Source organism: Euleptes europaea, chromosome 4 (assembly GCF_029931775.1).
Source record: "Euleptes europaea isolate rEulEur1 chromosome 4, rEulEur1.hap1, whole genome shotgun sequence".
Classification (NCBI taxonomy): Eukaryota; Metazoa; Chordata; class Lepidosauria; order Squamata; family Sphaerodactylidae; genus Euleptes; species Euleptes europaea.
In genome coordinates this window covers 49,494,349-49,519,516 of record NC_079315.1, presented here as the reverse complement: position 1 = coordinate 49,519,516, position 25,168 = coordinate 49,494,349, and the positions used below count along the sequence as shown (strand labels likewise).

The window sequence follows — 25,168 nt, the reverse complement described above, 5'->3', positions numbered from 1 at the left end:
CTGTCTCCTAGAGATCAGTTGTAATACCAGGAGATCTCCAGCTACCACCTGGAGGTGGCAACTCTAATGTAGGGAATGGGATAATTTGAAGATGCTGCTTGCAAAGCCACCAGTCAGCCTCTCTACCAGCTCTGTGAAATTGATACCTGAGTTCTTTTTCCTCTTTCCCTGGTGGCAGAGCTACATTTTCTGTATAGTTCTGTGTTCCTAATTGAAGTTGGTGGGTTGTGTGTTTATTTTTACGTAATAGAATTGTTCTGGCTGGCTGCTTCAGTCTCTCTGTGGCCATTTATTCAGGGGAAATTTGTGTTGGGTTTGCTGCTCTGCAGATGCAGTTTTGTTACCCGATTTTCAAAACCTTATGCATGGGGGATTATTGGTTCAAAGAAATTCCAGGAGAACCAGAAGTAAATTTCTGCAATGAAGAAATCACAGAGAAAATTTGGATTGACAGAATCCCACTCCCTGAAAATGCTGCTTTGTAATTGGCTGTAGTTTTTTTTTAATCACCAGCCAGATCAGCCCCGCCACAAGATTTTAATCCGTTTTCAGATTTTAACACCAGAGAGGACGCCTGGGAAGGGGGGGACAGAGGGCTCCCAGCTTGAGCCAGCCAGGAAATGCACAAATAAAAAACAAATAAACACAGAAAGCAGTCAGCCTGGGCAAGCAGAGAAGGGGTTCCTTGGGGGGGGGGGGCGCTCCCTGTCAACCCCTTCATCCACCTCTATTTCCTCAGTCTGCATCCTTCCTGAAAGCCCACAGGAATGTGTCTCCTCTTGGCTCCCCCTTCCCGCTGCTGCGGCCATCCAAAATCTGGTTGAAAGTGACGCCTTGGAAGGGACAGAGAAGAAAATTTTGCAAAGGCTGAGTCCACCAAAGACAAAGCACAGCGGAGCCGATCTGTTTGTTAGGGAGGGTAAAATCAGACAACCCCCTCCATCAAACTGAAAAAAAGGTCTCCCTCTGAAGGCTCTTGATCTCAGCACTCTTCCTATTGCTTTGTGCAGAGGCTGCCTGCCCAGCCACTGCACTTCCTCTTCCGCATCTCCCATTCATTTCCATGGAAGAATGGAGGGGGATTGTGATTAAAAGGCCGCTTTTCTTGAATGAATCACATGAACCACGCAAGCTCCCTGTCCCTCCCCCCACATATTTTAACATAGAACACTAAAAGAGACAATAGAACTGAAGAGTAGCTGAAGGAGAGACACCACACTCCCTCACCCACCTCCCCCATTCAGGCAATTTACCACCCAATTTCCTGAATCCGAGAGGGAGGGCAGGGAGCACGGACTCTTTCCCTCAGCTACTCTTCATTTCTATTGCCTATTTTAGCGTTCTATCATTAAAATACCAGTGGAAACACACACACAAATTTAAGGAAGGGGGTCAGGGAGCCCTGGATCACCAGCCCCCACTGGCTCTGTTCACAAGATCTTAATATACTTACTATTGAGACTCAAAAAATGGCTTCTCTGGAAGGGAAAAGATGAGACAAGTCCCTCCCTCATCTTTGAGTACACACACATCACTGAAGAAGATGACAGAGACCCGCTGGCATCTGGAGAAAAGTATACCAACCTCCCTCCCCTCACTGCCTGTGAGCACAGGAATGCAAGTAGAACAATTGCCTCTGGCATTCTGGTGCCTATCACCAAAACAGAAGTGTCTGTGGGTGTTTAATTGAGCTCACAGCATTTTATTTTCTTGTACAAAGCAAATATATGTTGGACTAATTCAGATCAGGACTATGACAGGTAAGAAAGATTGTTTTAAGCCTTCCTTTCAGTCCAGTTTCCCCACATGAAATGGTCCTGCAGAGCTGCTGCTTGCCTTAGTGAGCAGATCTCTTGTGCTATAGTCTCAGGGGTTCCACATGCCTGCTATGTAAAGACAAAAAACTTCTGGAAGCTCCAGGCACAAAACTCCCAAATCACCTCTGGTTTGGCCCCTAGTGACTTCTATCCACAGTCATTTACTCTGAACAGCATTACTGAAAATTCTATTCCTATTCATGTGGAAGTTATGATATGATTATATAATATAAGTTTATAATATGCTTATATAATATAAGTTTTTAAAAAGTATATTTTCTTTGGTTTAGCTGCATCATTTCAGTATGCACAAAACAGACAAAAGGTGTGTTTCTTTAGCAGAACTTCTGTAGTTTTCTCATGATGAAGTCTTCAAACATAATCTTTCGCTGTAGAGATTACTGAGGTTATGACACCATTAGCTAATTCTGTCCTTCCCACAGTTCTTACTACTGATGCTGTCCAAACAAGTGATGAGAATTGTTAATAGAGCACCCAGGAATTCAGTGCCATGCTTATTAAGATGTGAGTGAGTTGAGCCACCCTGAAGTTCCATTCCCTTAATCACCAGTCAAAGATCACTCATTCGTAGAAACAAAGTTTTCTAAGGAATTCCTGCTGCTGTCTTTGCTCTGATGGTCATTACGGTGGCTTAAGAGTCAACATGAGAGGTTCATGAATTTACAGTAAATGTTTTTTACTGTTTTTTTTTTAAAAAAAATGGTTGGTGAAGCTGACAACAGTGATGGTGAAACTGACCTGCTTTTACATTTCACCAGGCTGGTTGCTCAAATGGAGAAAATTTCAGTCAAATTCACTTTTAAAGGGAGCATGTGTGCAGCTACAGTGGACAAGTGGCTAAATTGGGCAAGCCTGGTAAACTTCACCATACTTCTCTGGACTGGATGCAGAGGTAAAAATTGTTCACCCATCCTGGGACTTAGAATAATCCCAAGGTCGGGAGGAATCCGAGCATATCTGTATCTCTGGCTCCTTCCCTTATTATATCTGCCCCACTGCCATATCTCCCATGCCTCCCGATAACTGGGATCCCCAGCCCATAGTTGGCCTCCCACAATCTAGATGACTGCCTGCATCTGCAGATTGCACTCACAGCAGAGATTTCAACAATAACCCAATATAATAAACATACAAAACATAACAATAAGAACAACCCATCCACTCTATACCCCAATTAAATCCCCCACTAACAAACTCCAAGGAGATATAGACTAATTACACAGCCTAATTAAGCTATAGCTTAATCTAAAATAGGGTTGGACAATAAGCTATAATTGCCAGTAGGAACAGCAAAGTAACTCCAAGCCAAATGTGGAGAATCTCCAACAGTCATTAAATAATAATAATAATATTTATTTATGGTCATAGACCATCAAATAAAACAGGATTACAGAATTGCTTGATGAATAGTAGAGCACGTAGACAAAATATGGCTAAAATTACAATATTTAAAATGACACAAACTTTACAAAAATAATCCAGTCATATATATTTGTAAGATTAATATAAAACTAGTCTGAAAGGTTCCAGGCAGTAAAGGTCCCATGTTTCCGTGGCTATTGCATAGATTTCATCCAGCTCTGCCTTATTTTAATTGCTAGCCAACTAATCTGGCAACTCTATTGGTTAAATTATCTATCGTATCCATAAATTAAAGCTTAAGATGTTGTTTCCTCAAAGCTCTAGGACAATCTACAAGTAATGGGATCAATGATCTCGAGCACATATGATCTTACAGTTTGCATTAGAATAACACATGTTTCGACGTTTCAAGTGCATCTTGTTTACAAATGCATTTTCATACTTCCAGTGGGAGTTTGTTATATTTCCCATCTAAGAACATAGAAGGCAGGGCATTGTATCGGAGAAACCATCCCCCAGTGACAATAGGAGCAAGATCTCACACGCTCTGAAGTTAGAAGTCCAGGCTACAAGCTCCAGTGAAACAGTCTGCTGTGTGACCATCAGCCACAGCCCACGCCGAGTTGTTAATCCCAGCCTTCTCCAGACTGCAGCACTAGAGTAAGGCATATAAACTTAAACAAAGAAGCAGCCCCATCTGTTCCAGTGGAAGTTAGGACTTGGAGTAGAGAATCTTCCAAGGCCCCCCCAAATATGTTGGAAGCCAGCGCTGCCACCAACAGATGATTATCTCAAATGGTGCTACCGCCGCACAAGCCCCCGGGCTGCCCAAAGCCATCTGAAGTCGCCTGATGCAGCTCTGATAAGCCCGGAAGTCACCCAGCAATCAGCGCCGCCAGCAGAGTTACCCAGGCAGCAAGATAATACCCAATGACCGCCCATGCAGCAACACAAGTGTTCAAGACAGCTGTCCCCAGGTGATCCATCCGGGTCAAGCCCACCATCCCCAGACTACTCTGAAGGTGGTAGGCCCATCCACAGTCTCATGCAGTCATTGGGCTGCGGAACTGTCTCAGGCCATGGCTGATTCACCGCACTGGCTGATGAAAGCTGACTCGGCAAGCACCTGCCTCTGGCTCTCACCCAATTTGAGGCATTCGCCACAGTCGGCATGAGCCGCTCTGTAGACAAGGAAAGCTGAACTGTTTCATGGCAAAGGAAGCATTCCACACCAGCTAGGAACCACCGATAAACACCGATGGCAGAGGAATGCAGGAAATACTGAGGCGCTGCACCACTGGGGAGGACACTAGAGTATATAGCCGTTTCCAGTAAGTTCTTAATAAGTTCTTCTAAGCTCTTGGTCCTTAGTTCATACTGCTTAGTTCTCAGTCCAAATTGCAACTCTAGAGGCAGTAAAATCATATTACAACTAAGCCAAAATTGGGTGTAAAAATATCAAGGGAGGAGCAGCAGCAGAGACCTGCTCCTACCTCGGCGACATCTTGACTAAGTTATTTATCATATTCCTTTTATCTCCCCATTGGCAGCTTACAATTAAAAAATACAACAGAAACAAACCAGAGAATGGGAACTTCTGAGAGAACAGCATGTCTCTTCCCCATCCCTGTTCTCTGGACATGCCCAGAACTTGAGTACCTGTGAGCAGAGGAGAAACAAACTCATATAGGTCTTACACTCAGCTGCTCCTAGCCAGCTAGCAGGTTCTTTCTTGTTTCCATCCCTACCAGAAATGCCTCTGGGCTCACCCAGGCTTTACATACCTGTGAGCAGAGGAGAAACAAACTCAGCCAGTTCTTATTTAATTGCTGCTAGCTTGTTAGGTAGCAGACTCCCCATTTCCTCCCCATCAAGAATTTGTGGGTTTTCTTCAGTTCCTGTGTATGTATTCATCTTTGTATTGATCTTTGGCATGGGGGTAGATGTGGATCTGGGCGCTATTGAAAGAGTGCCAGCCACGGTCAGACCACTTAGCCCTGAATGCCCGAATGGGTGTCTCAGCCCATCCCTATATAGGCAGAGAGCTGATTTATGCTCTCCCACAGAGACTAAAGGATCCAGTAGGTTTCCAGAATGCTCTGCAGGATCCAATGCCCCCCAGCGACTTGCTAGATCTGCTGGTGGAAGGCTGGCATAGCCATCTATCTAAAACTATCAATGAGATCACCCCCTGATGTTTTCTTCACTCCCGGGCCAACCTAGCTCCTTGGTATACCATGGAGCTGCGGAGGATGAAGTGGGTGCTAAGACAACTAGAGCAAGTTTGGCAGCATACTCATGATGAAGCTACAATAACATCTTATAGGACTTTCATGAGATCCTGCGAGATGGGGGTGAAGGCTGCTAAGAAGGAATTCTATGCAGCCTCCATCACATCCACTAGCTTGCACCCAGCACAATTATTTGGGGTAATTAGATCTTTGACTTCCCTCTCTGAGGGATCCCAAAATGATAGTGATTCAGGCTCTAACTGGGAGGCTTTTGCAAGCTTTTTCGCAGATAAAATATTGTCGCTCTGCCAGGGCCTCCCAGCCAATGTTAATACAGTGAGTGAACTGGAGGCTCCTTGGCTGTCTTCTGGTGCTGCATCGGACCATTTCAGTCAGCTCTCCTGGGCTGATATTGACAGGATTCTGGCTGCTGTGAAGCCCACTATATGCCTCCTAGACCCATGCCCATTGTGGCTGGTGAAAGTTAGCAGCTATGGGATTCGAGCTCCCCTGGAGGAGATTATCCATTTGTTCCTCAGTACGGGAGTTTAAAGGAGTTCCCAGGGAGTTTAAAGGAGGTGGTGGTGGTGATGCTGCTCTTGAAAAGAACATCACTGGATCCTACTGATACATCCAACTACTTCCCAGTGTCCAGCCTTCCTTTCCTGGGTAAGGTAGTTGAGAGAGCAGTGGACCAGATCCAGACTTTTCTGGAGGACACGTTGGCCTTGGATTCATTCCATTCTGGCTTCTGGCCTGGCTACAGGATGGAGATGGCAATGGTTACCCTCACGGATGATCTCCAGAGGCAACTGTTCCACCAGGCATACGGTTGGGGGCAACAACAGTGACCATGCTGCTGGCCTCCCTATGTTTTTGATTAAGGGTTGCTTGTTAGCTGAGATATCCCCAACATTGTTTTTATTGCTGACGATCCAGTGGCACCTGTTTAACTGATGTTTTAATTGATGTAATGTAATTTAATTTCTTATTTAATTATACTATTTATTATGTGTGTGTGTTTTTTGTGTGAGTCACTCAGAGCCTGACCTAGTCAGGAATAGGCGGCATACAATTCAAACAAATAAATAAATATGTGGTGCCCAATTAGGATGAAGATACTAGTGAATGTGAAGAAGGAGCTTATTAGGATATGAGTTATTTTCACTGCTGCTCTTATAGCTGTGGTATCTTGGGGATAATTAAAAATATCTTGTTATAACAGTTATTCGTTTTTTGTGTGTTTGTTTGTTTTTCTATTTCTATCCTGCCCCTCCCTGGCAATGCCGGGCTCAGAGCAGCTCACAATCTGCTGTTTTTAAACTGATTTGTCATATCGTTTTGTGGATTTTTATAAACTGCCTAGAAACCCACATACAATGGAGAGGAATGGTAAAAGTCTTCTGGATACTAATATAGTTGGCATAGAATCCACACCACCAGTTTGGCCATTTTATGCTATATTACTCCCCATATTCCATGCCTGAAGATCAACAACCCACCCAGAATTCTTCTACTCTGACTCTATTATATACACCATTTGGAATCACTGTTGCATGCAATAGAAAGCTCTCTGGCTAATGTCATTCAAAATTGTAGTCCTTGGCAAGTATACTGATCTTCAACATAAATTCCTGATACTTTAGTAGGTCAGGCACAGAATGCTATTGGAGCTTACCCCGATTGTGGTTACTTGCATGAATTTCAGGGAGTGCACCCTGGTAATGTGGAAAAGTTCCTTGGAACAGCGCCTGAACCTTGCTAACATTGGCTTATTAAATCTAACAAGAACGAATTGCCTGGGTGGGTCCAGGAAGTTGCAAATGCTTCCATGAAGAAGTTGGTTGTGCCTGAAAAAGAGTGTGGAAGCCATGATTTGAATTGGTATGTATAGAAAGGCTCTTACATGACCTTACAGTACCTTTGGATCCTTTCTCCTGAGAAAAACCACCACTGTCTCAAGAACTAACTCCTTGTGGCCCCAGCTGATTGCCTCAGAACAGTTCTTCAATCTCAACGACCAAAATGTGCATGTGCGAACATAAGAACATAAGAAAAGCCCTGCTGGATCAGACCAAGGCCCATCAGGTCCAGCAGTCTGTTCATACTGTGGCGAACCAGGTGCCTCTAGGAAGCCCCCAAACAAGATACTGCAGCAGCACCATCCTGCCTGTGTTCCACAGCACCTAAGATAATAGACATGCTCCTCTGATCCTGGAGAGAATAGGTATGCATCATGACTAGTGGCCATTTTAACTAGTAGCCATGAATACCCCTCTCCTCCATGAACATGTCCACTCCTCTCTTAAAGCCTTCCAGGTTGGTAGCCATCACCACATTTTGGGACAGGGAGTTCCACAATTTAACTATGCGTTGCGTGAAAAAATACTTCCTTTTATCTGTTTTGAATCTCTCATCCTCCAGCTTCAGCAGATGACCCCATGTTCTAGTATTATGGGAGAGGGAGAAGGAAGTCTATCCCCTTCCTTCAGTAGTGTGTGAGCAGACTAGCTGGCCTGTGGGGAAAGCTTTGTCAGAAAAGTCTCTCAGCGTTAAGGTTCAAATTATAAACAAATGCAAAACTTACAGGGATTCTCGAGTATTGACATCCCTTTTGCAAGGCATTTCATGCCTTCCAAGGTTCACAGCAGAAAGATGACATAGGCTACCTTTTGCCAGTCGTTATTTCATGGAGCCCATGGGAAAGAAGTTAATATGACTTATCAGAAAGTGTTGAAGTTTAGGTGAATGTTCCCTACACAAAGATGAAGACCAAAGAACTTTTTCCACAGAATTGTCTGGGTTTTGCACTGAGCAGTTTTGGACTTGTGTGTAGGGCTAGGAGTGGGGTGCAGAGATCTCTGTGCTAGAGGACTCCAATACCCTTCCTGGACCTGAATTATTTTAACAATTTCCAGCCAGTAGCAAATCTCCTCTTTTTGGGCAAGGTGTTTGAGCATGTGGTAGCTTTTAGTTGTTGGGATTCTTACTCTGGGGAAGGGAGCAGCTGACCCTACAACTGGGAGGCAGTGGCCCTTTGGTTTCCCATGGCATTTCAGTGTCAGTAGATATTATGTATTATGCTATTTCAGAGAAACTTGGCTGAGATAGATACCAATGACATGGCACTGTGGTAGCTCCAATCTTACTGGGTCCAGTGGTATCAGAAGCTGGTTCTGAGGTTCAGTTGCTTGCTTATTGACACATGTGCTTTAGAGTCCAACATGATTCAATCTTGTCTACTATCTACATGGAACTGTTTCAAAGGGTTGTTCATAGATTTGGAGTGAAATCTGTGTGGTAATAACACTCAGTGCTATTTCTCCTTTTCAGTTAAGGAGATTTCCAAATTATTGTCTTGAGGTTGCAATGGCCTTGATGATGGCCAATGAAATGAAGTTTGTTATACAGTTAATGATAATTCAGCCAATCAGGAATCAAGAAACCAGTGAGTTCTGGATACAGTTGCACTTGTAAGTTCATAATTTGGGGGTGCTATTAGATTTGTGTCTACTTATGGAGGCTCAGGTTTCATCTAAAGTGCCAAGCTTTATCTAGTGCACCAATAGTGATTTTTTGTTGAAAGGCACAAACTGGCCAGTTATCCACGCTCTGATCATATCCAGATTAGATTACTGCAACGGACCACACATCTTCCTGCTGTACTTAGCATCAACTGAAACTTCTTAAGAGTATTACGTAACAAGTTTCAGTTGATGTAAAGTACAGCAGGTAGATTGCTGGCAGTTGTGAATTCTAGAGTTATTTCCTGAAAGAGTGACACCGGCTACCAATTTTGATCCAAACACAATTCAAACTGCTGATTCTCACCTTTAAAGTCTTCAGTTGTCTGAGATCAGAACAATTAAAAGACCACTTTTTCCCATTATTTATAATCTTTTTGAGGGGACCTGCTCTGTCTGCCTCTACCTAGAAGTGCAGAGGGTAGCCATTAGTCACAGGCCTTTTCTCCGGTTCCCCCCTGCGCCCTCCCCTGGCAACTACCAAATGAATTAAAAAAAAAATTCTCAGGCCTTTGGTTGATTTTCCCCATCTCATCTGATTGTCCTCTATTTTCTCCACTGCTTTGATTGTAGAAAGAAATATTTGCACTATCTTTATTGGGTCTTGCTGCAATAGAATTCTAATAGATCTCAACCATTACAATTGAGGTTGTTTATATTCATTTACTGATATATTGGTTTATTATGTATTTGTTTATTTGGAAAATATTGCTGTTTTATTCATTTTTATTGTTAATTTTGTTCTGTGTTTTAAGGGTAAGATTGGGACATGCCTTGGAAACCTATGTTCTAAGTATTTGTGGGATATAAATTTTTGAAATGAAAACAACTAAATTATCTGAGGACTGTGTAGGACCAATTCTCCATTAATTGAACACACTACAAATCGGAACCAGTAACCGTGTTTGTAACTGGTTTGGATGTATTCTGGACATAATCTAGGCATAACAATAACCCACTTCCCTAAACATAAATATTTATATGTGCACTGCTCATCCATGTTTTCCCCCAAAGTGCTGATCTGAGGGATTCCCTGCTAATGTTATTAAGAGGCACAACATGCAAAGATCCGCTGTGCATAGAAACATTTGACTATTAGCATAAAAGTTGTTACAAATTGTTGGCAGCATGCTGGGGGATCATACACATGGTATCAGGATAACAAAAAAAGTCAAAATGGCAAGCTAATAAAAATGCTGCTGCTGCTACCATTTTCTGCAAAGGGTTTGTATAGGAAATGGCCTTCTGATTTCTTCAGTTGCTTCCAAATTTCTTATCATCTATTATCATCTCTTTGTGACCTAATTTGCACTCCAACAGACAACCCCTCCCTTCCAGTTTCTCCACAACTATACATCAAAAATTTAAGTTTCTTACTTCCTTGGATGATAAATTTATTCGATTATAAACATTGTATTGAACGACAAGTGCAAGCATAGTGCTTTTGATAGGCATTTTTCAGTGTACTGAGATTTCCAGGAGCTGCTGCACGAACACACTGGTTTCATTCTATAGAGATTAAAAGTATCTCATGTGTGTTCAGGTTCTTTCCAGCTTAGTACACTGTTTCATTTGAAAGATTTGTTTTCTTAAATTGAACTTTCAGAACTCAGAACACCTTATCACACTTTCACAAGACTTTCTTTTTGGTTTTTTTTTTTTCTTTTTTAAAGCAGCCTGTCAGGACTTGTGACTGTTAAATCCATGCTCTCGGGGGATTTGTTTTTCTTTTGGCGTCAGATTAGATGTTCAAATGAAGCTGTGTTTTGGAGCTGTGAGTGAATGTCTGTAGCACTCCTAATGAGGCTAATCCCACAGCAGCACATTCCAAGTAGCTAATGGGCGCAAGTTCATTGCTTACTTTAACATCTCTTGGTTGAGAATGGAATGAATGACTTGTCTGGTGGGCAGTCATGAGCGTATTATCATTAGCAGAATGGCTAGCAGCAACTGAATGTTGACAACACAAATTGACCAGGGAGAACTTTAGAATGAATGAAATGTGGATGCTCAGGTAAAAAAGTAATCATTATTATTGCTGTAAATGTAATGACAAAATCTGTATTTCACTAGTTTCAAGTAGGTACAAATTCAAACTAGATCTAAGAATGTATTAAATATGTGATAACTATTTTCCTAATTGCTGCGGGAACTATAATGAAGTGCAAAAATACAATACATCTTAAACTAATCTAATTCATGCAGCACATCAGCATTCAGAATTTGCAGACTGATCATAAAAATATGTCTAAATTAAAATCCACCAAGCCATTTTTTGTTTTAATGTCTTGATTCAGCAATAAGTAGCCAGTGCTTTAATTTATGTAAATTAATTGTTTCAATTAATGCAAATTAATGTTGATACAATTTATGTTTGAGTTATTCTTATTTAACTATATTATTTGTTCAGCCCATGGAATGGAATATTCCATGGAAATGAAAATTATTAGTTATGAAATAAAATGCTACTGGCAATGTGCTTGAGGCAAAGAAATTAGTTGTCCAGATTGCTAGGAGTGTTTCTGGTGCTTTATTAAAAGAGAAAAACACTTTTCACTTGTTTTGAAGATAAAGGTAAGACTGAAATATGAAGATGGGATAGTGTATAATATCTTGATTTTATTTTATCTTAGTAGAAAAGGGCAAGAGTCAGACTAACACGGCTACCCACTGTGAATTATTTTATCTTGTTGTTGAAATTAAGAATAGACCTATAATATACTGTGCATTTCTTGAATTTCTTTATGTTGTGAACTGGCACAGAAACAGAACATCTAGCAATAGGATAACAACAGATATAGAGATAGCACTCTGTCACTGCTGGAGTGAAACAACAGAACTGTTAGCTCTGCCCTTGTTTGTGAACTTCCCAAAAGCATCTGACTGGCCACTGTTAATAAACAATGCTTAACAACAAAGACCTAGATCTCATCCAGCAAGGCATTTCTTTTTCATAAGTTTCATATATTATTTCATAAGTTTCATATGTTTAAATTTAATTTTGTTACTTCAATTGCTAATTTTTCTCCTTTGTAACCAACATTTTAGGGACAGCTTTCCAAGAATATTTAATGCACAAATCCCCAAAGACTATATTAAATTATTTTGTATATTTCCGTAAAGGTTTCTAACTGCATTACACAATGAAATTTTAGAAAACCCTGCCAATTTGTAGTTCCTTGTGGATGTTAGGATAGGGCTTTCAGTAAGTGTTGAAACCTCACTTTAAATGTCATTAAAAGGTGAACAAACTATGGAGGGGATCCATTGGAGACCTACTTATAAAATGAAACATCACCAGCCTATGTATGCTGGAAGAATAGTAATGGAAGTAGGCATCTCTGGTATTAGAATGATCTTGCATGGTTATAATATTTATTTGAAAACATGTTATAGAGCCATGCAAGGCTCAAAGATTAATAATAATGTTGCTTCATGCCACTTGCATGTGGCACCAGAGAAATTATATTAGAAATTATATTACTGCATTCCTTGCTCTGTGCTGCCCAGCCCCAGCCCACAGTAGACTTTTGCTAGGAAGCAAACCAAAAGCAGCCTAAACTATTTCACCTTGCTCCCCTCCCCACATTTAAGTGGCTTCAAATAGAAGATACATACAAAAAAAATGAAAGGAAAGGCTGTTTAATATAATTTAGATGCAAAAAATGGGGGAGGCTCTCTACTCTTAACTTTACAGGTCTGATCATAGCTGTTTATAAAACTCTTTACTTGTTAAAAATCCGTATATCACCTGCAGTATTTTATAGAAAGGGAAATGAATTAAAATTTAAAAAACAAGCCGCAAATTTTGACAGGGATCCAACCAAATGCAAGTTGAATGGACAAATATTTCATTGTGATGGTGTGCTCTTTGATGTATATTTCTGTAGAATGTGTGCTAACTTTATTAACAGTGTCTTCATCACCAAGTTTATAGTTACCAAACTACCTCATTCTGTCTTTAATTCTCATGAGTTCTGATTTCATGTTGTATTTAAGAATTGATTCATTTCTATGGTTTGGATCCTGCAGAAAACATCTTGGGGGGGGGGAGTTTTTTTTTTGCTGATTCCTCCCTTTCATGGTAGACCTCTGACTTTATTTCTGGGTGTTCTCTCTACCCCAAGAACAGCAGTGCAGGGAGAGCTCTTGGGGCGACAATGGGTGGGAAGAAGTTTCACTCTTCTGATAGCAATGCCTTCTAGTCACAGTGATGTTGCACAAGATCCAGCCCTACAAATATAATTATTTATACTGACTTACAACTAAGAGAGACTTACCTCTGATAGCTAAGTGAAAGAATTATTTATTTGTCCTTGAGATTCTCCAGAGTAATTTTTAGTATGATCATATTGACTTGAAATATGCCTTTCAGTCAGTAAGATTTTAGGAATAATAAAGATTCCTCCTCTCCCCATCCACTCAACTTACACTCTTCTGTCCAGATGTATACACACTGTATGATCATACTGCCTATGCTGGCTGTTTCTTCATAATGAGTGGTTTTCTACCTTATTCAGAATGAGCAGAACCTGAAGTTCTATATGCTGCTAGAACAAACTCTTCAAATGGCTCACACAGCTGCTTGTTTCATGGTCCATTTATTTCAAGAAAATGCAATAAATAAATAAACAAATCTGAAATGTCACTCAAGTTATTGCTGCTTCACAGCTGCAATCAATAATAATTTGATAATGATGTAAAGAACTGCCTCATATTTTCTTTTTTCCAGCATTGTTAATCTTATATCCTCTTCTGTTGTTAGTATTTGTAGAGTACAATTGTGTGTTCATAAGTAGCAACTGTTGCTTTTTATTTTCAGCGTTTTTCCCCTACATACATTGAAGAAAAGAAGGATGCAAACTTTTAGAGGCACAAGAATGTGCAAGGATAATAATCTTTGTTTCTGTTACGGAACCGCCAGTGACACAACTTTATGCTGTTGTGTGAGTGTGTGTGCCATCAAGTCACAGCTGACTGATGGTGACCCTGGAGGGTTTTTATGGGAAGAGACATTGAGAGGTGGTTTGCCATTGCCTGCCTCTGTGTGGGCTGAGAGTTCTGAGAGAATTGTGACTGGCCCATCGTCGCCCAGTAGGCTTCATGTGGAAGAGTGAGGAATTGAACCCAGTTCTCCAGATTAGAGTCTGCCATTCTTAACCACTACACCACATTGGCAATCATGTGCAACATATGGTTCATCTATATTTTGTCTTTTTCTTCAGTTCTCATTGAGAATGGTAAGCAGTTGGATTTACATTACAGCATAGACAGGGCAGATGCCTGAACTTGGTACTGTCATGCAATCAACTTTCATTACTGATTAGAATACATCACAGACAAAAGTTCTTGCTGTGTAATTATTTCACAGTGCATACCTGAGATCTAAGGGCGAAAGCACTTAGGAGGTCAGGAAGGCACCGCACCAGCATCCGGGCCCCCCGCACCAGCGTCAGGGCAACTAACACCGGCGTTAGTGGCCCAAATGCCGGCAGAAAGGCCCGGATGCCGGTTGTGGGGTGCTGTGACAGCAGTGCCACCCCGGGACGCCAACATGGCCTTCCGGTAGTGCCCGAACACTGTCAAAGGCCGCACCGGCATCCCGGGAGGCATTCCTGGGGCCTTCTGGCGTCCCGGGAGGCGTTCCCATGGCATTCTGGCACTGGCCTGGGGGAGGAGCTGCCTTTAGGCAGCCTCCAAAGCACTTTCAGGCCAGGAGGGTTGCACAGACTTTTGACGCCAGGAGGAGGTTTCGTTGGGGCTGAAACCTCCTTTGGAGGCAGAGCAGCCATGTTGCCTCCAAAACCCGGTGCAGGCATTCCTCTCAGGAATGCACTGTCAGTATGTAGAGTGTTGTTTATCTGCTGAGAAAACTTTGCAAGAATATTTCACACTTACCAAACCTTCTCCCCCCAAACCCACTTGTTTCTGTGGATGATCTTCTCATTTAACATTTCTTCCTGCAGCTGCATTTCCTTTCCCCTTATGTTTTTAGAATGAATCATATGATTTTCTGTGTTTGCATATTGCAAACCTGAAATCATGCTACAAAAACTACTTAACAGGATTAAGAACAGCTCTCTGATTACCTTTATCTTTTAAAAAATCTAAAGGGTTCAGTGCTCTGCTTGTAAAACAGAATAAAAAGTGAGTGCTTTCATAAATAGTAAAAAGGAAAAAGTCAAGCCTTTTTCTCACCATTTGGAGAGGCTTGATGCATAATCTGTTTCCATTCGTTTTTCTTTATTGACAATGTAGATCAGGGGTGTCGAAGTAATTTGTTAGGACGGATATGACATAAATGTCATTTGGTGGGACTAGGCCATATGTACCAAACAAGCAAGCAAGCAAACAAACAAACAAACAAACACATACCATAGCAGCCTTGGAAAGCTCTAGTGTTAAAATAAACAACAGCAACAACAACAAAACAGTGTAGGACACCCCCCCCATTTTGGGCCATACACAACCTGTGATTGTTTATTACTTTGTTTTGCTGGCTGCAATCAAACGTTTCAATTCACTTCCCGTTCAGAAGTCTGATGTGAGGCTGTCCTCTCTCCCCTTTCCCTGTTGTCAAGAAACAAATATGTAGCAGGTACACACAACAATGTGCTTGTACACTCAACTGAATGGCTCGGCCATGCCTCCCAGTGTTTACTTCTTAAGCGATGGCATTTCTACCCATCTCCATGCAGTAAAGGCTGTCCCCTGCTCCTCATTCTATGGGCTTGCCCATATGGTTCTCTCACCTCTCTTCACCATCCCTCCTCGCACTGGCGTTTTGTTTCCCATATAACTGGGATTGCCATGGCTCTTTCAAGTGAAAAGAAAGCAAACCCAAATGACGGCATTGCAAATGAAAAAGCAATGCCAAACACTCAGGAGGGAAGCCTCATAAATGGGGAAAGGGACTCTTTTTGTGTGCTTGTGCCTGTGTTGGAGAACTGAAAGGGGAGGGGAAGACAGAGAAGGGGGGCATCTCGCTGCCCTTGTACTGAAATTCCTTCCTAGTCAATTTGAGTTGCAGTAAAGCCCAAAAGAGATGGCGGGGTGGTGGTGGTAGGGCAAGGTGACAGAGGCAACAAACTACTCTCTTTGAAGCTGCCTGACAAATGGGCAGCCTGCAAGCTGAAAGAGTCAGTCTTCTGCTCATCTCCGGGGCTTCCTTGGAGGAAAAAGAGAGCACTTGCAAGACCATGATCCAAGGCTCACTGCAAGGGAAAGGATGATGAAGGAGGCAGACCGAGACGCTATCAGAGTGACAAAGTAGGACACTGCAGGACGTCTCTTTCACCGCTCGATCTCACAAGCCTCTTCCAGCATCACCAGCTCCCCCCCCCCAAATCCACAAGCGTGCACTAGGCCAAATCTGAGTCTTTATTTTCTATCTCTAAGAGCCTCCTCTGTCAAGCTCCAGCTCTGGGAATGGGCAATGAGAGCGAGTGCAGGAGCAGCCCGGGCTCTGCCCCTCCCCCCTGCCCTTGTCCCTGCTACTCTTCTTGCCTTGCTGCTCCCAGGGTGGGGGCCTGGCTGCGCTCCCGCCTTTTCCTACCAACGATGGGTGAGTGTCCTACTCCTAATATAGCGCAGCTCCCCAAGTGGCTGGTAAGAGCCAGGCGCTGCCCCTCTAAACTTCATGCTGAACTCCTGGCTGTTCAGATCTATGCTGCTGGCTGGCTGGAGCCGGCAAGCAGTGTGAATCTGAATGCCCCTGAAGAGCTAGGGGGCTGCCTCAACTGGCTCACGGGCCAGATAAGAGCCCTTAAGGGGCCAGATCTGGCCCATGGGCCATATGTTTGACACCTCTGAGATATTAATGCAGTGTGCAATCCATCAAGCCCTTCGAGAAATGCCAGAGATCCTAGTAGATCAGAACACAGTCTCTGATCATGGCAGCTTCAGGACATTCTGTGTTAAAATGCTTCCTGGTTCTTTAAAATGTAAATCACACAGGAAAATTCTTTTGTGGATTAATTTTGCATTCTTGTTTTCTCCCTCCCTTTCAGGCTCAGAAGTCATGGATAGAAAGAGCATTTTACAAACGAGAATGTGTTCATATCATACCCAGCACCAAAGACCCCCATAGGTAATTGCATTGGGTTTTTTTTCCATTGAATTTGCTTTGTATGTCAGATTCCATTTAACCTATTATACTACACTACACTATCACTATTACTACACCGTCAGTTGCTCATGTATGTTTAAGAGAAATGCAATGGTTTTCTAACAATTTCATAGGTATCCAGTCTTCTTATCATTCAATAAATGTCTTTAATTTTGATATTCTTCTTCCTGTAATGAAATAGTTACAGGGCAAGTCTACTTGTAAATGTGTGTAAAGTGCCGTCAAGTCGAAACTGACTTATGGCGACCCCTTTTTTGGGGTTTTCGTGGCACAAGACTAACAGAGGTGGTTTGCTAGTGCCTTCCTCTGCATAGCAACCCTGGTATTCCTTGGTGGTCTCCCATCCAAATACTAACCAGGGCTGACCCTGCTTAGCTTCTGAGATCTGACGAGATCAGGCTAGCCTGGGCCATCCAGGTCAGGGTCTACTTGTAAATAAGACCCATTAAATGAAACAGTATCAGGAAAGTGCTCTTAAGTCTGCATCCCTATTGTATTACAAAGATAAATCATAACAGATATAATCCACACTAACAAGCACAGTATCTTCATTTCAAGATAAATGCATTTAAAAATATAGCCCTTGAAAACAAGTTGGGGAACTTTGGAATGACCTGCCCTTCTTTGTTGTTTCTATTGAAAAATAGCATTTGATTTGCTAAAAATGTCATGAAAAAAATTAAGTTATTGTCAGCCCAATGTGGCAAAAATGTTTGCTGTGTCAGTTAATTTGGTTTACATGTCAGCTCACACCTCACATATTTGAAATCACTGTAGTGGAATCTTTTTGTCTTCTTAAATAAGACCCTGTTCCTGGCAACTGTTCTGCACCCTGCGATGGCTTTTGGAATATTTCTTGTGGGTGCTTACAAGCAATAATGTTTCATCAGAAAAAAAATTAAAAGCAGCTGTGGAATTGTTTGAATTTTGAATTGTGTTTGGAATTCTTTGGGAGTTACAGTACAGGCAAAAGTGCTTAAACAAAATGTTTAGGCACTGCATCCCAAAAGGTTTTGTTGGATAGGGGACAAACCAGTTGAGACTCTGGGAGTTCCATAATTAAATCCTCCCAGCATTTTTTAAAGAGCAGTTGAAGGTGTCAGGGCCCATGGGGCTACATGGATATTCCCCATTCTGGTGAATTTTTAATTTCTTTGAAAGTGCTGGTAATAGTGTTTGGAAGAAAGCTTTGATTATAGCAACCATGGGGGATTAGAAAGATGCATCAGCCCTGGACTTACCTGGGGCTATTTTTGTGGCCTTGGGGCAGGGGAGCATGCAGGAGAAATGTTTTCACCAGCTTCAAAAAGGTAACGGAAGGCCCTGTGGGCTGGGACCTTGCAGTAGCCCAGGCTGGCCAATCAACTTCTCTGGCGCCAGCTGGGGAAGGACAGAGTTCCAGGGAGATGTAGAATTCACACTCTGGTCCACCCCTTCCCTATTTGGCCAGGCTGCTGCAGGCCTCTCCCTTTGGTTGTCCCAGATTAGAAGGATTAAGCTTTCATTCTCTCTTCTGAGTACAACTCTGACCCAAACTTGGACAAGCACCTGAAACTGATATTTAAAAGATGCAGGAAGATTTGTGATCTCTGTCTTATTTAGTTTAAATTCAAAAGGGAACTTTGGCAAGTTACCCTGTTAGAATTAGGAAAATTGCACTGTCTGAAATTCTCCCTTAAATAAAACACTAAAGCTACTGGAGTCCTGTGCACTTTTGCATCTGGAGCATAGATTATAACAGCATTATATTGCAGTCTATTTATTGGCAAGCAAAATCATACTGGGTGTTGAAATGTTATGCTACAAAAGTTTGCAATGAGTTAAGTGAAATCTAACCTGTTCCATTGATAAGCCAAGTAGTAATTTTTGCTTAATGCCCCATAGGTGTTGCTGCGGACGCCTAATTGGTCAACATGTGGGACTTACACCAAGTATCTCTGTTATTCAGAATGAGAAAAATGAAAGCCGGCTTACTCGAAATGACCTCCAATCAGAGAAGTGGTCAATCAGCAAGCACACTCAGCTCAGCCCAACTGATGCCTTTGGAACCATTGAGTTCCAAGGAGGAGGTCACTCAAATAAAGCCATGGTAATGGGAAATCATGAACTTCTAAAATGTGCTTTTCACTTCCTGAACTGCTATATGTATATGTTTGCTTTTATTCCAAGAGATTATTCAGGAAATGGATCTTGTGGAAATGGATCATGTTACAATTTTTGACCCTAAGAATCCTCACATTAACTATAGTGTGAGGAGTCTTTACATAGTCCCATGAGGGTAGGCTGAGAATACAGTAGGTTAGTCGTCATGAGAAAATATCAATCATTTTTACTATTTTAGTAATGTACAGTCAGGAACACTTCAGTAACTAAAAATAAATGTTAAAGTTTAGCCAAAGTTTTGCCACATTCACCCCACAGATCAGATTTCAAATGGTTTAGATGCATTCTGCTGTGTTGGTTAAGCATGAGTTGCATATATATCTTTATAGGAATAAGCTGGAGTTCCGACAACTTAAAAGCTCTTTATCAGAAATGGTGAACAAGGTCACCCAACAGCATCGAAAACATTTCGGATCATATCAGGTTTTTCAAGCCAATTCTGCAGGGCACAATTAGTTTGGTTGTTTTTCTAATAGTTCTGCATCAACTTCACCACTTGCCCAGCAAATCCACATGTCATTTAAGAAACAGTATGATTGTCCATCAGATATTGCCTGATTCTTCCAATGGGATTCATTCCAGCAAGTTCAATTAAACAATAGCAAATTAGTAAGTACACGTAAACTTTCCGCCAAATAGTTGCAAAGGAAGTTCCGATGGTATAATGCCTAACAACATACCATTAACAAACTAAAAAAATAACAGTTCCAATGCAGATCAAGCAGACAACATTGCTTTGCATTTCAGTATTTGGGCAAGTTATACAAACAGCATATTCAATAAATGGTCATCATCTATGACTACTTAGTATCTCCCCACACCACATAGCTGTCTAAATATGGAATTAAAACTGCATTGCCATACCACTAAATATTATCTAATTTCTCACTTAAAGTTTGTAATCTTGAGCCTCAACGTAATTATAGAATAGTTTCCATTTCTCATGATGTTGCATTTATCATGTTAGTCATTTTTGCCAGAATAGCATATTCCATTAATTAATTGAGTTCTTAAGGAAGGAAGGAAGTGGCCATTAGAAGTGTGGGAAAACTCAATTTCCCATAATTAACAGCAACCTTGCAATCAACCATGAGGGAGGGAGGAAGCAAACCAGCGGCCATTACTGACAACAAGTCTAAAAAGGTCAGTACATTTAAAATTCTCCTAGGGTTGCCAGGTCCCTCTTTGCCACCGGCTGGAGATTTTTGGGGTGGAGCCTGAGGAGGACGGGGTTTGGGGAGGGGAGGGACTTCAATGCCATAGAATTCAATTGCCAAAGCGGCCATTTTTCTCCAGGTGAACTGATCTCTATCGGCTGCAGATCAGTTGAATTAGCAGGAGATGTCCTGCTACTACCTGGCAGTTGGCAACCCTAAATTCTCCTGGGGGGCATTTTTGGAGGTAGAGCCCCCAAACTCACAGCATAGCTTGCACAACCCCCAAAGTTTGGTGAAGATTGGGTCAGGGGGTCTGATTTTATGGGGTCCGAAGGGACTGCCCCCCTCCTCCATAAACAACCATTGCAAACTTCGCAATGCTTGCCTATGGAGGAGGGGGTAACCCCTTCCAAACCCCATAAAATCGGGCCCCCTGACCCAATCTTCACCAAACTTTGGGGATTGTGCTAGGACAGTCCCTTCAAGCTACGCTGTGAATTTGGGGGCTCTAACTCGAAAGATGACCCCCCCCCCGGGCTGATTTTTTTCAGGAAACCGGAAAATAAGCCAAATGCCCATATTTACTGGTAAGGGTATTTGGCTGATTTCAGGTTTCCTGAAAAAAATTGGGCCCAATAAACCTAAACCTGATATTTACCACACACAAAAAAAAATTGCATGGCCCTACTTCTTTATTATATTTGTAGTGAGGTTCCATCTGTAAAACATACCAATTTCCCCTAATTTCCTGACTGGCTGTGAACTTCATTTCTGTAGAACATAATGCTTCCCATTTCTCCATTGCTATAATTTATGTACAGTTCTGCATCCATTAAATCATGTTGGTCTTTACTTGTTCAGTTTCTGTTTCGTATCTTAATAATAATTTGAGAGTCAGCATGGTGTGGAGGTTAAGAGTGGTAGTTTGGAGCAGTGGACTCTGATCTGGAGAACCGGGTTTGATTCCCTACTCCTCCTCATGAGAGGCGGAGGTTAATCTGGTGAACTGGATTTGTTTCCCCACTCCTACACATGAAGCCAGCTGGGTGACCTTGGGCAAGTCACTCTCTCTCAGCCTCACCTACCTCACAGGGTGTCTGTTGTGGAGAGGGGAAGGGAAGGTGATTGTAAGCCAGTTTGAGTCTCCCTTAAGTGGTAGAGAAAGTCAGCATATAAAAACCAACTCTTCTTCTAAGTCCTCCTGAGTAGGCAGTCTTGATGCTTGATTATCATTGTTTCGAATTCTGTTTGTGATCTCAAAATGCCAGTTTATAGGCAATCTTCTTTAAGTCTTGATCTCAGCTGAAGATATGTCAGCCAGTTTAAGTCTTTCCTTTTTCATAACAGACATTTGTTTGATTTCCCCTGAATCATTAATCATATCCTTATACATTAAATAACCGCAGCTTTTCACAATAGATACATCCTGATAGGCTTCATAGGAGACATGATTGCAGGTGGAGATGGACTTATCCTCTTTTTATAAGTATTCCAAACTTTTAAGAGAGTTGGTTTTACATCACAATCTTGCAAAGTTTGTTTAATTTTAACTGGCTCCATGGCCAATTTAGCTGTCCAAAGTATGTTATGGAATCCAACTGGTAAATCTGCTCTTTCAAATACCAACTTCCTGTCCATCAGAGATTTGATCCAATCAACAATCCAAACCAGACACGAGGCTTGATAGTATAGTTTCAGATTTGGCAGGCCTAGCCCTCCTCTTTTCATCTTGTAATACTTTAAATCTCACTCTTGGTTTTTTCACATTCCATACAAATTTGTTAATTCTTTGTTGCCAATTTTTTAAAACATTATCCCAAAGTACCATCAGTAGAAACTGAAATAAAAAATTCAATCTGGGAAGCACTTTCATTTTAATGGTCGATATTCTGCCAAGCCATGAGATATTATGTCTGGACCATCTGTTTAAAGCTTTCTCTTGCCATACTCTAAGATAGTTGTTCTGAAAAGGGGTATTATTTGAAGAAGCTATATGTATGCCCAAATATTTAATCAAATCTTTTGTAATTTGACACTTGGTAATCTCCGTCAGAAGCTTTTTTTCTTTTTCTGTAAGGTTGAAGGTTAAGATTTTAGTCTTTGTCTTATTAAGCTTGTATCCTGAATACTGAGAGAACTTCTCAATGTGTACCTTAATCGCAGAAACAGATATAAATGGCTCTTGACAAATTAAGACCACGTCATCCGCATAACTTTTTATCTTATGCTCTTCATTTCTATACTTCAGACCTTTGATATGAGAATCTGTTCTGATATAATTTGTGAGGACCTCCATTACCAAGTCAAATGGAGTGGGGAAAGCGGGCATCCTTGTCTGGTACCTTTCTTGGTGTCGAATTTCTTTCAGAGTTTACCGTTAATCAGAAGTCTGGCCTGCTGGTTGGAATTAATGATATGTGCTCTTCTCTCCAAGAATCTGGGATTTTCTTCTCACAAACGATGTCGTTGAACATTCTTAGAAGGTTGGGAGTCAATTCTTGCTCAAATAGTTTATAGAATATTGGGGTTAAACCACCTGGTCCTGGCGCTTTATCTAACTTAAGCTCTCTGACTGCATCAACAATTTATTGTGTCAAAAAATTCTGGTTTAGGTTTTCTTGATCTTCACAGGAAAGTTTTGGTAAGTGGGCATTCAAAATATATTGAGAGAGTCCTTGTTCTTCCAGATTGTCTTTTGCATATAAATTCTTATAGTAATCGGTAAATTATGTAAATAATTCCACGTTAGAGTTCCTTGAGTGAGTCATTTTCTTATTTCTTCCTCCATCCTGTCCTCAAACAAGTCAGCTAACTTGTTCCCAATTTTATTCTAGCATTATAATGCAAGTTTTAATACATTTAAAAAATATGTTCTACCCAATCTACATTAATTTTCCTACCCTTGTTTAATATAGGAAAATATCACAAGATGAAGTATCATACACCTTTTTGAGATCATGGCACCAAGAAATAGTTAATAATAATACAAGAGTGTGAAATATAGGTAGATTTTTTTAAAAATGTTAATGGGGTAAAAATCTTACATTTTGTTAGCTTTGGTGATGCGTAAAAAGTAGATAAAATTCTACTGCTTTCTGTAATGTAAAAAAGATGGGTTAAACAGGTCTAGTTTATTAAAATTGTGCTTCCTCAACATAGCATAAACATTCCCTCTCTCTGCAGCCGTCTCACTTTTATTAAAGAAGGAAGGAAATCTCCTTGTGGTTAGACTTGCAAGGAAAAAACTAGGCACTGTTGGATACTGATGTATCATTAACAGAATGCAGTCTTATGTGCATGTTTCCAAAAACTTTCAGTTTATCTCTGAACAAGTAATTTATTCTTTTCACAAAGAATACTCTGCTCTGAGAAGATGCAATTATCTTATTTTGTTAGTGCTACCAGATTGCTTATTTTACAAAATAACAAAATACAACATACTATATGAACTAGAATTATTCAGTTGTTCTTCTGTAGCATTGCCTGAGCTCAGAGTAAGGATATCAAGCAAAAATGAAATCAGACTGTACAGAGACCTGAACAAATACCTTGGTGCTCTGGCTTCAGTATTAAAATGCTTTCCCTTCTACCTGTTTAGTAACTTCTGTTGTCCTCCTTGAAGGCCATCCAGCTTCCTAACTTTGCTGAATGAGGTTTACATTAAAATACCCAGCAAAGAACATAGGCCATCTTAATTGGATTTGGACATGTGCCAGTCTCTCAGACTGGTGCATGTTTAAGCTCATGCATATTTAAGTTACTGCATTTCTTGGCAAAAACAAAAACCCAAACCCAGAGAAATGAGCCTGGGAACACTTTCCCAAACATGATTATTTTGCTGGGAAAGTAGTGATTTAAATTATTGGCTGCTATTCATGGGTAATGTCAAATGCATGCATTTTGTTTTGTGTGTGTGTGTTAAGTGCCGTCAAGTTGCTTCAGACTCATGGCGACCCTATGAATCAATGTCCTCCAAAATGTCCGATCTTTGACAGCCTTGCTCAGATCTTGCATATTGAAGGCTGTGGCTTCCTTTATTGAGTCAATCCATCTCTTGTTGGGTCTTCCTCTTTTCCTGCTGTCCTCAACTTTTCCTATCATGATTGTCTTCTCCAGTGACTCTTGTCTTCTCATATGTCTCAAAATGTCTTCTCATTTTGTTGTTAGGTATCTGTATATTAGTACAGCCGAGAAGGCTCTGGCCCTAGTCAATGACAGCCAGATACTCTTTGGGTCAGGGATTACCAGTTTGTTGTCAACTGTGGAATGCAGAAGTCTGTCCTCATGCCCTCTCTCAACCCCCAATTTCTTTGTCACTCCTCCCCCTTCATTGTTTCTTCCCACCTTTACTGTCATTTCCCCCTGCCAAACTGCTTCCATGGCTCAGGGTGCTCCCCACACCACTGCCTCAGCACTGGGGATGCAACAACAACTTCCAGAAGCTGTAGTACTGGCAGCAGAGGAGAGTATGGGGGTAGTGTAGCCTTCCCTTCCTCTTCACCAACCCACCTGCCTCCAGGTCAGCCACCTCAGCAGCATTTTTAGGAATAAGGGTAGGGGTTGTAGATGCTCCCCTGCTTCCCGGCCAGGTGGCAATAGTTTCTCTTCCCCCACCCAAAGTGCCATCCCCTTGTTGCTTCTCTCAGGGCTCATGGAAGTGTTTCATCCTCACTTATCTACCCACCTGTCTGCCATCACCTCACTGTTGGAGAGACAGCAATGGTGGGGCTCTCACCCAAAGTGCCACTGCCTTACTGCCTCTCCT

At 41.5% G+C, this 25,168-nt stretch overlaps 1 protein-coding gene across 2 annotated transcripts in view; it reads left to right on the top strand.

Annotated features, from left to right (window-relative positions):
* Positions 1-25,168, top strand: part of TRPM3 (transient receptor potential cation channel subfamily M member 3) — a 315,268-nt gene that overhangs the window by 125,423 nt on the left and 164,677 nt on the right. For both annotated transcript variants that reach the window (XM_056847836.1, XM_056847835.1), the window contains exons 2-3: positions 16,965-17,044; positions 18,968-19,172. In XM_056847836.1, coding sequence (XP_056703814.1) covers positions 16,965-17,044; positions 18,968-19,172 — 285 coding nt within the window. The remainder of the gene's footprint in view (positions 1-16,964; positions 17,045-18,967; positions 19,173-25,168) is intronic.